General features: G+C 32.5%; 1 protein-coding gene across 2 annotated transcripts; it reads right to left on the reverse strand.

Annotated features, from left to right (window-relative positions):
• Positions 1-6,412: 6,412 nt before the first annotated feature.
• Positions 6,413-9,816, reverse strand: LOC131854059 (solute carrier family 22 member 3-like). 2 transcript variants are annotated; one of them, XM_059205180.1, is made up of 3 exons: positions 9,373-9,816; positions 8,200-8,346; positions 6,413-7,884 (listed from the first exon to the last, which is right to left on the reverse strand). In XM_059205180.1, exons 1-3 carry the CDS (start codon positions 9,747-9,749, stop codon positions 7,161-7,163), a joined length of 1,248 nt encoding a protein of 415 aa, XP_059061163.1. In that variant the 5' UTR covers positions 9,750-9,816; the 3' UTR covers positions 6,413-7,160. The 2 variants fall into 2 exon arrangements, with proteins under 2 accessions (XP_059061163.1, XP_059061162.1); XM_059205179.1 differs by having other exon boundaries at positions 8,200-8,607.
• Positions 9,817-18,078: the final 8,262 nt, after the last annotated feature.

The raw sequence follows: 18,078 nt of genomic DNA on the forward strand, positions 1-18,078 counted from the left end.
TTGGTTTTAAAGAAATGAAATGTTTTTATTATATCTTTTCATACAAATTTGGAAGACTTGAAAACAGGAATGAGATCGTAAGTATAGCAATGTCTGTATCAGGTACATCCCTCTAGACCGTATCCATAATATGACATTAATAATCAAATATGCAATTAGTGAAATGCTGTTAATTTCAAATTACTAACGGACGTTTAAATTTTATGTTTTTAGATAAGTAATATGCATTATTTCTGCATTGCATTTCTGTGTATTTATATATTTATATATGTATTTATATATTTTATATATAGTATATATAATGTGTGTTATTTTCTAATATTTATTGGTATTATATCCTATCCCTATTATTACCTTTATATATATATTCTTCCATTCTATTCATGCGCCACCTACCACTTTTGTTGCATTTTCTCTACCTAAAGGTTGTCTGGAAGAGATTGCTTCTAGCGATAAGACCGCCTTTTGTACTTCCATATCTGTTTTCTGTATAATTCTTATGTATTAATTCTATTGGTGCAATAAAGAGTTTATAAATAAATAAATAAATATTACGGAATTCACAACATATTCATATTTTATATTTTGATTTAAAATGTTGGAAAACGGTTGTTATAAAAATGGTAGTGCTGTCGATGTATAAAAGTAACTCAATTTTGGGTATATCACTTTTTTTATTTATTCTACACCACGCAGAGTCTACACTAACAAACTGTTTGAACAAAGTTTCTCTTGATAAAGTGTACTCACTGGCTGGAGAGTATGTACAGTAAATAAATACAGGATACAGAACGAAACCTTTATGCTGAGTAAAAATAATTTGCGGCTACAAAAATGAAACGCTCTTTAACGCAAGTAAAACTTAATTTTAAATAGAAGAATAGAATAGATAATCACTTATTGAAATAAACTTAATTTAAGCACTTTTGAATAGTCATAACAATTTTTTTAATCTACCGCTCATTTGGAAAGCTGTCTCATCACAAGAAGAACGAGCAAGTAACTTGTGTGTTGGTCTTTTAAATAAGAAAGTTCACATTTTTCAAGTCGAAACATGTGAATACAAAGTACTAACGAGCACCAATCTATTAGGGTCAAATATAAGTACACAATAAGGTCAAAACATTCGTAGTGATAAAAGTAGACCAGTCTCCACTAACAGGACTTGTTCACGAGTATGACGTATATAGCCAGCATCACTGATATCGTAACACAGAACTGTGGGTGAATACAAATCTTTTAATACGAACTCGTTGAGAATATCTAATAGGTCTGGAATAGTTTTAGAAATACGTTGCGCCGAGTGCAAAGTTTCCGAACTCTAATCCAGAATAAATAATTAAATTTTCAGCGCATTCGACTGCACTCTACTAGCTTTGACTGAGGGATAAATTATGCATTGATTTATTTTGCGTATTCCATGATATTATGTATTTATGTCCTATGATTTTAGTACTGCACTAGGTTTTGAACGCAACTTATGTTACCATTATTGTATAGGATTTTTTTCGGTACTCTAATGTTGTTAGCCGCAGCTGGCCTTTACAGCTCCACCGGATGATAGGGGGCGAGTGCAGACGGTACTTCAAACCCGCGGAAGGCCGCTGAATGCCAACTCGGCTGACAGATATAACTTTAGTCTGAGGGCCTTTGTAATTTCGATCCCCGTTTGAATTGAATAGGGATCGTTCGGAGGGGTAAATGATAGCCTATGCACTTTGACGTTTCAAGTACTGTTTATAAACCATATATAAAAATGGTTCGATATGGTAGTTAAAAACGAATGAAAGTTTAATAAACTCACAAACATGCTCACACTCATAATTATACCCATGGTTGTATGGAAAGTTGTAGTGAAAAGATTGTTTATTACTTAAAAAGTAAACCCGCCTGTATTTAATTGTATTTAAATAAGTATAGTAAAATGGAATATTGTTCATTTCTTTTTTTAACTGTGTAATTCTAATAGACTATATTATATGTCTATCTATATATCTATCGGAATAGAATAGAATAGAAAATCATTTATTCAAATAAACTTACATTGAAGCACTTTTGAATAGTCATTACATTTTTTTAATCTACCGCTCGTTCGGAAAGCTGTCTCATCACAAGAAGAACGAGCAGAGAGAAGTTTCTTACTTGCAACTCAGTATTATCTAAGTGTATTTTTTATCTTCAATAGGGTATTGTCAATATATTGTAAATATTTTATGAAATTAAATACCATTTAGCGGCCCATTTCACTACTTAAGAGATTTATATCATTTTGTTTAATTCCGCCGCTACAATTAGCATGTGGGAGACCACAAATATACCTAATAAAGCTTATCCGAACTCTATTTAATGCCTGATGATGCTTTATTCAGAGGCGAAACACGTGTCGCAATATGGGTATGGCCTCAATAACGGTCGGAATTTTTTATTACCAATATCATCATCATCATCATCATCAAAATCATCATCAATCATCATGAACAAAACTATATAAATCCATTAAGTAGTGTAATTTCAATATATTGGTCATACAAATAATTCTGTCTGTAACTCGCTACATACATACATTTCCAATTTCTATTTCACTTAACTGTCCCAGCACTGTCCAGTTTATTTTAGAACCATGAATAGGTTATCAAAGTCGCCTGCATTTGGTGGCATTAAAAATTCATACCTATTTCTATTTTCATAAGTTTCACATTTACTCGTATAAGTATGGTGTGTTAATATTTGATATTTAATACTATTGAGCCGGCTGGCGACGAATTACTCGAAAATACAGCAACATTTATCGGGTCCAATTGTGGGGACCGCGAATTGGCAAACGTAGTGTATGACGCCCCGTAGCTAGGTGAGGCGACGACATACGTAGGGTAAAGATTGAACGAGAAGGGCTGAAGATCGTGCCTTGGGGAAGAACTATGTCCAGCAGTGGACTGTAGTGAGATGATGTTAATAAATTGCGTTTTCAAATCTCGGAATTAATTGAAATATATACAGATTATTGAAATAAATTACCTGAAATTAGATCTAGCTATTTAGGAGGAGTTAGGTGATAAACAGACGTACAGTGAATTTCAGTGCTTTCTAAATTATATACCAAATAATACCTTTAATAGAGAGAAGAGTAGATATAGTAAGATAGATAGATAAAATAAGCCTACAAGGATTTTTTATGTTTTTCAGATTTTGTGTCTATTGTCAAATTAAAAAAAATGTTGTCTCAGCAATTTTTATTGAATAGAATAATTTATTAGAATAATATTAGCGATCTCATTATACAGTTGTCATATTATAGTAATGGTAAGTTTGATGTATCTAATAATAAATGTACTTAAAATGTGTTTTTATTTCATTTATATATTAATACTAATATTATATTAATAACATATCTTAGGAAAATTTACACAGCGCCATACAGTCCTGAGCTAAACAAAGGATACAATTTTTTTTGTAAATACAAACACAATATACATATAAAACACCCAGACTGATACGAATAATCGTACTCATGAATGTTTGTACTTTACGATGAATCGAACCCACGACAATCTGGAATAAAGCGGTCTGCTGAACCGCAAGACCACAAAGTTACTTTAGCGCTTTGCAGAATAAACTAAAAATAACTAACTTGGTTATAAAATGTTTTTAGTTAATAGCACCATATTTTATATATTCAGTACTACTGTACTGATTTATTTATTTGGCTAATTTTGATTTATAACTTTGAAGGTACTACTTCAAAGTTATAAATCAAAATTAGCCAGTAGACTCGGCTCTGTTGTCTATCCAATTAGAAGAATTAAGTAATTAACAGATGTGACAATGGCTAGACTTGTTTTTTTTAGCAATTTCCATAGCATTATTTTTAATGTTAAAATAGTGCTGTGTGGATCACATGATATCTTACTTATATTATAAATGCGAAAGTAACTGTTTGCCTGTCTGTGGCTCTTTCACGACAAAACTACTGAATCGATTTAAATGAAATTTAGTACACAGATAATCTAGACCCTAAGAAAAACATGGGCTACCTTTTAATGCGAAAAAGTTATGTAGGGGGCTGAAAACGGGTTTAAGGGTTGTATGGAAGTACCGTCATTTTTAAAGCTGGAAACTAATTTTAAGGCTGTTGATTAATAACTAAATGTGACTTCTAAAGTTAGCAAAAATTTTCCCTTAAGGAGGTAAATTAAATAAGGTATAAAAATGTGTATCGAAATTCGAATTTATACACGTTATTATTATTTTTAAAATAATAATATGTAGTTTGTATAATACCTTAAAAATATATATTCGTTAATTTTAATATAGTCACTGTTATTCATACAATTGATACGGGAAGCGTTCTAGATGCAGAAATTTGTGTAAAATTCTAATTCAGATGCACCCTGGCATGCACAGTGTAATATTTCCCGGATAGTCTCTGTTCGGAAAAGAACTTGGTTATTGTAAAATTCCTACCTTTAAAATGCTTCTGGTATCTCCTCTGTATGGCCAGACATTTAGTTTTAAATTCCCACCATCAAAATGCTTTCTCTCTCTGTGTGACCAGACTTGTAGTTTCCCGTTCTCTTGGGTTATTTTAATTGGGTAACCCTAAAAAGCGAATGGCGATAGAGGATTTAATGTTTATTAATTTTGTTTATCTATTTGCTAAGTTTGGTCACGTACCACAAGAAATTTATATATTTTTTTAGGGTCCGAGGGATGTAATTACAGGGTTGGCAAGACATTTTAACTCACCAGCGGAATTCTAAACGTTTAATGAGGAAATTACCCACTAATGCTGTTTTGGTTGGTTTTTATTGTTGCTAAATGCATTTTATATTATTTTATCGCTGCTATGATTTTTTTTGTATACTCGATAGGTCTGAGAATATATTGTTATCAAATTTTATACCCCCTTTTTTTTATTTAATATTTTTCGGCTCTGGATACAAGTCCTTTTTAGCCCAACATAAAATACAAAACCTTAAAAAAAATTATAATTTCTTCCTTGTCTGAGAATATGTTGTTATCAAATTTTATACCCCTGTGTGATTAGGGTAGCCCACCACAATAATTCCTTTTTTATTTATTGGAAATTTTCTTTTTTTGGGATAAGTATTTAAAAATATTCGTTTCTAAGAATTTTTATTTGTATACTAAGTTTGAGAACAGGTTGTTACTAAATTTTATACCCCTACATTATTAGGGTGTCCAACACAAAAAACTTATTTATTTTTTGGACACAATTTCGTTTTTTTTTTTTATTATTTGCCATTAAAAATACATACAACCCTAAATGTTCACTCTTCAACCATCTCCAATTTTATAACAGCAATATTAATTAATGTGGCCAAACAACAATTGTCAGATCTGCTAGTCTATATACAAATATGTTATGGATCTGCTACAAATATGTTATGCCTACATGAAATGAAGCTATAATCTAATCTGAGCGTGGTATAGATCTGCTAATGGTAGTGGGCGTAGCACAGGCCATCTATTACCGGTCGTGTGACCTCTGTAATTTACTGTAGAACCCTCAGGGACTGGGCGATGTACGTCCATAATTGTGGATCTCTGATTCACATCTCACTAATACCAAAGTCTGATAGAAATTAGATCAAGCATATACAATAACCTCGGAGTTTAGCAGTTTAGCACACCGCTTTACTTCCGATGGTAGTGGTTTCGATTACTCGCACGGTACAAATATTTGTAGTCATGAGTTGTTTGGATCGGTCTGGGTGCTTTCTATGTATATTATGTATGTATTTACAAAAAAAATCTAAGTTTATCTATCAGTTATCTAGTACACATAACACAAGATAGCTTGGAAATAAATAGCGCTACCTAAATTGCCCAGGGATACTATTATTATATGTTATACATATATAGTGTAGTGTTATCTAGAAAGTTCTGATTGGGTCTGTTTCAACGATTTCAGTCTCCAGCTTCTTTTTTAATCTGTGTTCTGATTAGAAGGAAGATAGTGAAATATGAAGCCTTCAGAAATGGAAGCTATAAGTGATACCACGGAGGTCATTTAATGACGTGATTTCCGCAGTGCTGGACATTTATATAGGCGACTTACCATCAAGAGGGCTTTCATTTAGTTGCATAAACCAAATACAATATATACCTAGACGTCGGAGCTGGATGGACTGTGTCGTCAGAGCTGAAAGATGATATGGCAAGAAAGGGACGCACTTCCTTTCTTACTATATCATCTTTCACATAGGCCACCCAACAGGTACGAATGGAATGAAAAAACGTATAACGCCGACCCCAAATGAACGAGATAAGGAAGAAGCAGATGATGACGTCGAACTCGAGCGACATCGTAAAATTTGAGAATTCGGGTTGAAGGTAAGAATAAAAACAATTGAATCGAACATAGCATATTGTTTAATATTCCATACCAGCACTAAAAACAAATTCATGTCACAAACTACACAAAAAGAACAAGCAAGTTAAATTTGAGCGTCCCTTCCCTACCACTTAGAAGTCCTTTGAACCAAACCGCATATTGTTAGTAATAAAAACTTTTTTCATTATCTCCGGTATGGGAGCTTATTGAAAATAACAATGTCGCGGGTTGCTTTTGTTTTATTGTAAATTACTTGCCCGTAACGGTCTACAACGCAACGGAAGACGCTCCGTTACGTTTTCGTAGTTTGTAACCGCCCTGAGACCGGGCCGGGCCGCCTAAACATAAAGGGAGGCATAATGGGTATCGCAATAAACTTTTCTCATCGGAGTTTTCATAAATAGCTAATAATTTCTACGATATACGTGGAATACAATCGATGTTTTTTTATATATTCATATCTTTTATGGAAAAATAAAATAAGAAATGAAGAAGTATTGCAAACGGCTAAAGAAATAAGACAGATGAAAAATAATTAAGAATAGGCTAGGGGAAATGTTGGGGTACTTGATACGACATGTAGAACTTATAAATAATATTATAGAAGGAAAGGTCAAGACACAGCTATATTAAAGAGATTAAGGAAAAAGTTGGAGTCGTATCATATCAACAACTAAAGAGTTGCAGATTCCAAGGATCTTCAGTCTTCAGACCCTTCGAACGAATTTTCTTGAATAATAAAATAAGTTTTTCTATATTTCTTTGATGTTTTTATTGGAATAAATTACTAATCATAATTGTATTACTATTGTTCAACAGAAATTTTTTTTCCTTGATTTCCAACATTAACAGCCTTTCGATAAAGTGTCCTTGAATCCTCCAAAGTTGATGGTAACTCAATATTTTTAGTTTCCGGCAATGGATAGCATAACACAGCACCAAGGATTGCCATTATACCAAAGGTAATTCCCGAATACAGTTCTGGTAAAGAATTTATAGGTGGCGCCACAATTTGTCCTAATCTTGATAAAACAGATAGGAATCCTAATACAGAATTTCTTATAGACGTCGGAAATAATTCTACACCGCAAAGAAAAACAATCATAAACGACATGAAAAAGAAACAGTTACAAATACAAGCAAACACCACTCTAACCCATGCTAAATGGTTTGGAATACAAATTACAATAACCATAAAGATACCTGATAATAAATTTGTTGACATCAAAAATGTACGTCTATTTAATATTTTCAATAGGAATATAGCAGTTATTGTCCCTGGTAACAGTAGAGTGCCAGATATGGCTACGTTTGTATGTATATCACCGCTCATTTTACCAATATATTGGGATACACCGTAATAACCCATTCCACATGTAAAATATATGATTGACATACAACCAAGATTGAGTACTAATCGTTTGTGCTTGAAAATATGCCAAAAATTCATTCTTCTTCTATTTTTACTTGTATGTGTTGAATGAAACTCTTCTATTTCCTCTTTTATAATTTCACCGGATGTTCTATTGCTGAAAATATTTAATATTAATATAAATAATAATATCTCAGTACAATTCACACAGCGCGATCTAGTCCCAAGCTAAGCTTGCTGTGCTAAGTTTGTATTATGGATACTAAGCAAATAAATAATAAACAACTCTGTTATTTTTCTGTAAATACATATATGCTATAATAAACAATTATGCTCACAAATACAAAAGTTTGTAGCTGCAGCAATTCTAGGTGAATTGCTGCAGCTACAAACTGCTGAACTGCGGTACGCAGTACACACGTAGGTGACCTTTTTGAAGTCATGAAAAATATACTTAAAGTTTCTTACTAACAATTTCGATAGCTTCTCCATCACCATAGCCGCTTGTTCAATGTGATCATTATCCATCAACCATTTAGGAGATTCCATTATAAGCCATTTGAAACCGACGATCAGGAATACTGGTATCGAAAGCGCTAGTTGGAACTCATCGCAGTGCCTTAGCAGATATGAAACTCCGGGTAAAGTTATATGGCTTAAATTTATTGGAACATGGTAAAGTGCGGTGATTGTTTCTCTGTGTCGTACACCACAATATTCTATGCATAGTACATACGCGGTTACTATGGCCCCACCCACTCCAATGCCTTCTATACATCTCATGACGATGAATGATGCTGCAGTTGGCATAGAACTGACTAGACATCCAGACACGGCAAGTATCAAGCAAGACATTGTGAATGTAGAAAGACGACCGTATCTAAAATTTACGATACGCAAATTACTTCGTTTTTTATGTACCAATACAACTCATTTCTGTGAGGTCCAGATATTGTAGGGATTTCAATTTCTTTATGTAAAAGATACCTAATTTTGTTCCCCTATAATGTAACTTTCTATAGGTAGAAAAGTTCGTTAATCAGTTACGTATGTTATAAGTATATCAATTATTACTAAAAAATTGCTCAATATTTGTTATATTATTTTATCATATTCGTTATAATATGTTCGTTATTAGTAGTTATTTCCAATTAAATACGTAATGTATTCGAGAATTATTAGAGTCTTCTAAAAGATCTTGGCCTATCTAGAACATCAGTGGGTTTTATATTAGAATGTGTATTTGAAGCTACACTAGCAAGCCTCTACTACATTTCACTTGGCAGGGACAGAAATACGGCCAGTGAAGGTGAGTATTGACGTACACTGGCAAAGGGGACAGTGACCCGGATGTAGGTTTAAGGGAAACCTACCTGGGTCAAAAGTTTCCGGAACTATTGAACCGGCATCACATGGTTAGTCCAAGAAATGCTAAGTTCGTCTCTTCGTTCCAAAACTTTACTGGCAGAGAATATTTTTAGATATCTCTAACTATGAAATTTAACCTGCATAAAGTTTCCTTTTGCACCATTTTTTAATTGCTTAATGAAATTATCTCCAACAATATAATTTGTCAATTTAAACATAGAAATTCTACTAGTATTATTAGGTACAGAAATTTTAAATCCTTGAAATGTTTACTAACTTGTCGGATAAAAACCCGAAAACTAAAGCTCCAAACAACGTTCCCATGTACAACATGCTCTGTGAAAAGCTGATTAACCATGCACTTTCGCAAATAAGCCCAAATTTCGTTTGCACAGTCTCTGTAAACACGTTTCTATTCCACCATGGCTCTTTGCATGGGCACACGTTTTTCAAATCATTGGAAATATTATTTGTTTCAGTTGTATTACAGTAATAGTCCATTGGAGGTGACAAAAAGATTAGACTTAAAACGTGCCAAAATATTGGTAATTTACTTAGAAATATTAAAGAAAAAAAGTAATAATGATACGGGGTTAGCACATTGAAATGTTTCTCAATTGGATTGTTCAATTTGATATTCTTTATTCGCGGCATTTCAATTAAAAGTTATTATTAATACAATAAAATGATAATTAATAATTTTTGTGGCATTATGTTCGATTAATTGGGTTGTGTCACTTGTAGTCTAGTAGGCTACGTATTTCAAATAATTAGGGCTCCGCTCTTGCTTCACTATTGCAGTATTATACGATGGAGGTTGTAGGTATAATTTTATTGTACCTTATTTGTGATTATATCTTATATATAAAATTCTCGTGTCACCTCCGAAACGGCTTGACCGATTCTCATGAAATTTTGTGAGCGTATTGAGTACGTCTGAGAATCGGCCAACATCTATTTTTCATCCCCCTAAATGTTAGGGGTAGTCCACCCCTAATTTTTTTTTAAATTAAGGCAAAACAACGTTTGCCGGGACAGCTAGTATACATATAAACTTTTGAAAGTAATTTTCTAGATATCAGTTACATTATTATTTACAATCATTCTTCTATACGGTATGTGGATTACAAGAAACAAATGTCCAGAGACAGATGAAATCATGGACTATGCTCTATAGTAGTAGAAATGAGAAGGGATATAAAGAAATATAATCAATAAAATATAGAACTTCACACAACGTCATCTAGTCCCAAGCTAAGCAGTATCTGCGTTATGGGTACTAGACAACTGATAATACATACTACTATAATACATAGCAAGACACAAGCAAGCATACTCATAATTACAAATTTCTATACAGTGGCAGGAATCGAACCCACGACCATTGTAAAGCGTGTGCTAAACCGCAGATAACCGAGGCCGTCAATCAAATATGATTGATCTCTAAATATTATTAGCACTGAATTTTCTCTTCTCACGTGCTGAAACGATGTTTGATCCACCGCGACGCCGCTGACTCCTGTGCGTCAAATAAATCACTGAATTTCATTCAAGACATGTTTCAGGATATTAATCTCGTTCGCCAGTTAATGTTGAGAGTGCGTATTTTAGGTTTGAACGTACCTACGTTACCTTTAAATTTTACCTTGATGTTGAGTGATTGATAATGTTTGGCTGTTTGATTTACATTTATGATAAACTAGCTGTGCCCACGGATTCATCCGCATGAAATTGTTATTCAGATGTAAAAGCTATATTACTGTAAAGTTCCATCAAAAGCCGTTCAGTTCACTTTTGCGTGAAAGAGTAATAAACGTCTATTCATGCTCATAAACTTTCGCGTTTATAATATTATACGTCATAGTAGCTTTATGCATGCAAAGTCTCAGCCCGATCGATATAAAATTGACAAAGTTTCATACAAACTTTCACCCCCTATTTTATCCCTTTGGGGGATATAGGGGGTGAAAGAAATCAAAATAGAGTTAATCAAAATCCTTTCTTAGCGGATGTCTACGTCATAACATCTACATGCATGCCAAATTTCAGCCCGATCCGTCCAGTGGTTTGGGCTGTGCGTTGATAGATCACTATGTCAGTCAGTCACCTTTGAGTTATATATATATTTACATAAGATGATTATTTAGTGTATTTATAAATATGTTTTTTTACGAATTCCGTTCCGCCTCTGAATTAAATAATATGTCAAAGTTTTTTTGAAGTTTAGTTACGCAATACATTTCTGAAAGAACCCTGTTTGATAGGGAAAATAAAACAGTTGTTTTTACTATTCTCCATATAACTTACTGTATTTTATCACCATTCAAACCTTTCTTGGAGGTCTATATATATATTCTGAAACAAATATTACCCAAACCGTTTCAGCAGATCAGCAGCATTCGCCCATTTTCGAGTTTTAGTGAGACTAACAAACAATTAATTTTTTTTAAAGATATAGATATGACATTAAAGTGTGACGGTCATCACTGTATTATGTGACACTCATGTGTCACAAGACAAAGTGGTTTGATTCCAGCCAGCACTGGACAGCCTCGGTCGTCTAGTGGTTTAGCGGATAAAGCGGTATGCTTTACCATCCGATGGTCGCGGGTTCGATTCCTCGGTACAAACATTTATATTCCTGAGTATGATTGTTTGTATCGGTCTGGGTGTTTTCTATGTATAATATGTATGTATTTACGAAAAAAAAAATCTATGTATTTATATCGGTTGTCTAGTACCCATAACACAAGCTCTGCTTAGCTTGGGACTAGATGGCGTTGTATGAATTGTCCTGCAATATTTTATTTTATTCCGCGAGATCTTGAGTACTTAATAACTAGTTAAGAATAATAAAAAATAAAAATAATAAATATAAAGTTAACTGCTTTGAAATGGTATTTTTTATTATAGAGTGTAGTTTATTTGTATAATGTAAACTGATTTAATCGTTCACTCACAAAAAACGATTCGTTTCATTCAACGCCTACCTCTAGTCTATGGATCTGTTTTAATTTTTATATTCTTCGAGTAAAAATAGAAGAAAGAAAAAGGTAAAAGGTACAGTAGGTAAGGAAATCAGATAAAAAAACATAATTCCTTTCGCATTCAAAATATTAATATGGAAAATATTTTATAGAGGCTGTATGATATGCTGTTTTAATGTATTAAAATTTCCTTTTGTTGTTTCCAACTATAAAATATCCTTTTATTTCAAGCACCAATTCAAAATGCGCCACACATGACTTTATGTCGCACTGTACGGAGTGCAATCAGGTTGAGTGTTTTAAATATTACAGTTTTAATAGTAATTTACAAATGGCGGCTGTGATGAATATTTTTTTTTAAATCATGTTTGGAACCAATTCTAGAAAGAAATAGATTTTCATTTTTATAGATTAACTAGCTGACCCGGCAAACGATGTGTTCCCTTATAAAGTAAAATCGCTTTTAACAAATAGGGATTGGTGGTAAAAGGGAAATTTTAACACATAATAAAAAAAATTAAAATAAAAAATAATTGTCGAAAATAACGTAAAAATTTTTGAGCCACCCTTAACACTTAGGGGTATGAAAATTAGTTATAAAACTATTCTCAGACCTACTGAAAATACATAAAAATTTTTATCAAAATCGGTCGGCCGTTTCGGAGGAGTATAACCAAAACCGAATATAAGACACGAGAATTTATATATTAGATTTTGTGTTTCGGATACTTTTTATCTTTTTATTACCTATTTTGACGATTCTTTTTGAAATAAAATGGTTTTTAGTATCATAATAAGCCTAAATAGTTTACCGCTACTTACAGACCCAAAGTGATGAGTTCCAGTCTGGCAGACCGAAATAAAACATTTTTGAACAATGAGAAATCCAAATTATATTGTTATATTTTTTTCTAGACACCGATGGCACTTTTATTATTTCATTCAGTTACATGAAGGTTCAGCCAAGAAGCAAGTGCAAGAACCTCTACTCATCTTTAAAGATCAAGTATAGTAAGTATATACCTATACTATATAGATTTCTAGATGTAAATGTAATAGGTTAAGCCTAGGTTGCCAAGACTGACCGTGTATATATTTCATGTATACAGGGATATCAAACTTCAGATCCGACTAACGTGTGAAATAGCACCAGGGATGTAAGCAACAAGATATTAGCGATTTACAATTTCTATTAAATAATAATTCAATTTTAATATTTAAAAGATATATACTTTACCCTTTGAACTGAACAAAATATAGAAAATATTAGAAACGCGAAAGTTCGAGTATATATGGATGGATGGAAGTTTGTTTTTCATCTAAAAACTACAGAACGGATTTTGATGAAACTATACATTAATATAACTTATGCATCCGAATAACACATACATTATAATTTAAAAAGATATTACGTAAAAGCGAAATTAAGCCTATATGTTTGTACTGAGATACAAATAAAAACTATTATCTATCTATCTAAATATAATGATAAATGTCAAGTAAGTGTGATGGAGACGATGTTGCGATGTACTGATTTTATGTGTTAATGTAAATACAAATTTATTTAGGAAATACAAATTCAGCCGCTCCATAAGTATTTCCGCGGTTTTGGAGTACTATCTGCACTCTCCCCCTATCATTGGTACTGGCCTGCGGCGGACAACAGCATTGAAAAATTTCGAGCTGAGTTTCTTATTAGACCTTCTCATCTCGAAATCATTCCGAACTGACGGTAGATTTGACATATCATAAGAGTCTGTAATAGACCTACATGAATAAAGATATTTTGAATTTGAATTTTTTTAATTTTGAATTTGAATTTATATTAATAAATAAATATCATCTTCCAGCAATGATATTTGCGATTACCAATACGATATTGAAACTTACAAGAAAATAGCTTATTCCTTCTTAAAATTCCGGCAACGCGTTTACAATTTCTCTAGTGTTCGGTGCTTATTGGCGGCGGTAATCACTTACGATCAGGTGAGCCGTAAGCTCGTTTGTCCCCTATGCTATAGATAGATAATTTGATTTGCTTAAACATTTACAGCATAGATCTTACATGTGTCAGGTAAATATACGCCGCATGTTCAGAAGGCATTCAAATTATAATTCTTAGTCATTTACAATTAAATTACATACAGATACAGCATATTAAATTCCAATTCTCGCAAAGAGTAACAGCATTTTTACAAGCCATTAGTGTAGTTATTTTTTAAATCTATATAAAATATATATCTAAAATCATAAAAAAAATATATCGAAAATACAAATAATCCTACTCATGAATAATTGTATGTAGCGGTTTAGCACATCGCTTTACATTCGCTTCACTTCACATCGCTTTACAAACATATGTATACATACAAACATTTGTATATATACAAAAAATTGTATACAGACAAGTATTTGTATACATACAAACATTTGTATGTATATATACAAATGTTTGTAATCAGAAATGAAATATGCTAAACCGCTAGACCACCGTGCTCATGGGCGGCACTTACGCCTATGCTTTAAAAATATATGTATCTAAAATCGCTAGCTCCTGTGTCTTAACGCTGTCATACATCTGTATTGAATGCCGTCGGAAGTGTGGGGCACAAAGCTCTTACAACTGCAGACAATGGACACGATCTGTCCACTCCAGCCTCACCCGCAGCCACATGTCGCCGATTAATATCTGCGGCTTTATCAATATCGCCATAGCATTGTCACGTTATTGAATAACGACGACGGTACTTTGTCTAACGCAAGTGTGACTATAAGGACCACTATGTAAATAATAGGTCCTTAAACCTTATTTACGCATTACATAATGTTACAGAAAGTAGTTTATTTATTACTGTTTATTGCACCTGAAAAAATACAACATACAAAATTTATAGAGTATGAAGGTAAAAATGCGATCTTATCGCTTCAGCGATTTCTTCCAGACTACCTTTCGGTAGAGGAGACAAAGACAGAAGGTGGTGGATAGCGCATGAATGGAATGAGAGAAACGTAAATAATAATCATAATATATCAAATACATATATACATTTCATAAACTCTTTATATTCGGCTTTCATAAGTATGACCATATCCCACACTTCCGCTCTGAGCTGTAATGACTTTCTATTCGTCAGCGCAGGAGTGCTAGAATTCTGTCTGTCTCTGTTCTCTGAAAACTCTTTTCTATTCTATACGATCCACTAGCTTTAGCAAAATAATAAATAAATAAATAAAATTAAATAAAGTTTATATTCAGCAGATCAATTACGGATCCTGTTAATTACAGCATGCTGTAGAGATGAGACAAGTTTGTATTGTAAATATAAAATGTCTATAAAAACGTAGTATGTAATTTAGATAAAACACACATATATATCGTTGCGACAGGTATCCTGAATGGGATAGCCAGAGGCTTTATCAATTATCGACGTCAAAGTGAATACAAAATTTGATATGCTTACATTTCACTGGGTACCCTGGCAGCAAGCGTACCTTTGCCTTTTTGTTAGGTTTTGTCTTTTCACTTGTTTTTTCCACACAGCGCCATCTATACCCAAGTGAAGCTAGCTAAAGGTTTAACACATCACTTGACTTCCGATGGTCGCGGGTTCGATTCCTCACACGGTACAAGCACTTTTGATAGTGTATCGTCAGCTTGTAGCACAAAAAAATAAATATAATTTTTACATATATTTCAAGGCGCTATTAAAATATGTATTATGTATGTGAATACCAACTTAATTCTGATTGTCGAGCGGTCGCTGTCACCACATTGTCGGTTTCAATTCGTTTGTGGTCGAAGTGTCACCGGACCATCTGTCGAGTTTGAGGACAGTGGCATTTTAGTCGTAATGTGTCGTTCTCTACCGTTTATGGAGATGACCACCTACTGCTGCGTGAATACAAATTTTATTGTTTACGTACGCACACACGCACACATGCACACACACGCGTGCAGACATAGATAGATAGATAGATATATCGTTTATTTATTTGTTACTAATCACACACAACATGTTCATAAGAATAGACAATACATAATACAACATAGGATTTATAAAATTGTGTTATTATGTGTGATCTGTAGCAATACAAAAAGGTCGAAGCTCAGCGTGGAACGTTGTTTAGGAAACAAAACACTGATTTTCAGTTTCAACCCATTTGAGAGTACGTGAAAATAATAATTGAAATAAATATAAAATAAAAAGAGCAATATTATTGGTGACTGTCTGTGCGGTGTGTGTATAATAAAAATAATGTAAATAATTCAGAGTATAATTTGATATACTATATGGTAAGGATTAATTTTATATATTTATTAAAACTTTAATGCACAAATACAAAAAAAAAATAAAGGTGCAAATGGCGAACTTAACACCATAAGGCATTTTCTCCCAGTCGGCCATGAGGTAAACAGAGATTAGTGGGCGGTGTATTATTAAGAAAATAACATGAAAATAAATACAAGTGAGTAGGAATAAATAAAGTAAATATATATATATCCAACTACATACATACTTATATATAATGCATAATATATAAAAACATAAATATATAAATTTATACACAAATACATACATACTAAAAAAAACATCAACAATTAATCGAGAAAAAGAAAATAATAATAAGAGAAAATAAAGAAAAAAATAATTACGTGAGATACGTCCACACACGCACGCATACATACACATGTATGCACAAGAAGTAATAGGTAATAAGCATAATTCATTATAAATAATAGTAAATTTAAGATTTTCTATTATATAACTTTTGTACATTATTTTGCATGCCGTGTTCGCCAAAAAAATTGTGCCTTTAGACAATAACCCATTACATGTAATTAAATAAATTGTATGATTATTTATATATACCTACATATTATTTGAAATTAGAATAAAAAAACTCCATTTGGTTTTGTGTTGTATTGTTTTGTTTTTCCAGTATTCAAAATTGTACGTTGCGTTACATACGTACAATTTTGAACGTACGTAGAACGTTACGTTGAGTTACATATATATTGAGATGGAACTATGATGGAAGAGACGACAAAATATTATTTCTTTTTTTTTTAATTTATTATTAATACATAATAATAATATCTCAGGACAATTTACACAATGCCATCTGATTCTATGTTAAGCAGAGAATCAACCCTTCTTTTTTTTTCAAATCAAAATAATTTTATTCATGTAGGCCTATTGCAGACTGTTGTGATATGGCAAATCTACTGTCAGTTCGGAGTGATTTCGAGTTGAGAAGAACTGACAAGAAACTCAGCTCTTATTCTTTTTAAATGCTTGTACATATATACAAAATTAAAAGATTCATTTTTAATTTTTTTTTCAAATTTGGGAGAACATATGTTTTTGATCTTAATGTAAGAAACTGTATATGCATTATCATTATAAAATGGGTTGGAAGGAATTTAAAGGAGAGTTAAATCTTTATATGGAAATATTGTCATTTTTAAAGCTAGAAGTTTAATTTTGACCTATTTATTAAATATTAAGTAAAAGAGCTGTAAGGAGTTGAAAGAGTTATGAAAGATTGTATTTGCCATCATTTTTGAAGCTAAAAACCATGAAAGTTTGGGTTAGGTCATTAAATATTTTTTTCATTATTTGGTCAATGTCACTATTTTACGCGGACGAAGTCGCGGATACAGCTAGTATGATAAAGGTTTGTTGTCATTTTTTCACACGTTGTATTATATATTTAGATCGATAGATAGATGTAATCTATATTCTATATTTAGATGTAATCTGGTTGTTCCATGCAGAAATATATGTCCGTGATACACACAAAAGCTTCCTAGATCCATTGTAGATCTGTCCTTCAGGCATTATCCTGATGGTTTTTTTCTTATCCTCGATCTGGAAGCGTGTGGTTGAATAAATCTTTTTATGCTACTTGTGACGCTGGTTTTTAGGAGAAGGGTGTTGTTAGTAATGTGGACTGATGTACCCAATTACTAGCAATGTACCATGCCAGTTTAA

The sequence above is a fragment of the Achroia grisella genome, unplaced genomic scaffold (assembly GCF_030625045.1).
Source record: "Achroia grisella isolate CSIRO2021 unplaced genomic scaffold, CSIRO_AGI_Agris_v1 utg947, whole genome shotgun sequence".
Lineage (NCBI taxonomy): Eukaryota > Metazoa > Arthropoda > Insecta > Lepidoptera > Pyralidae > Achroia > Achroia grisella.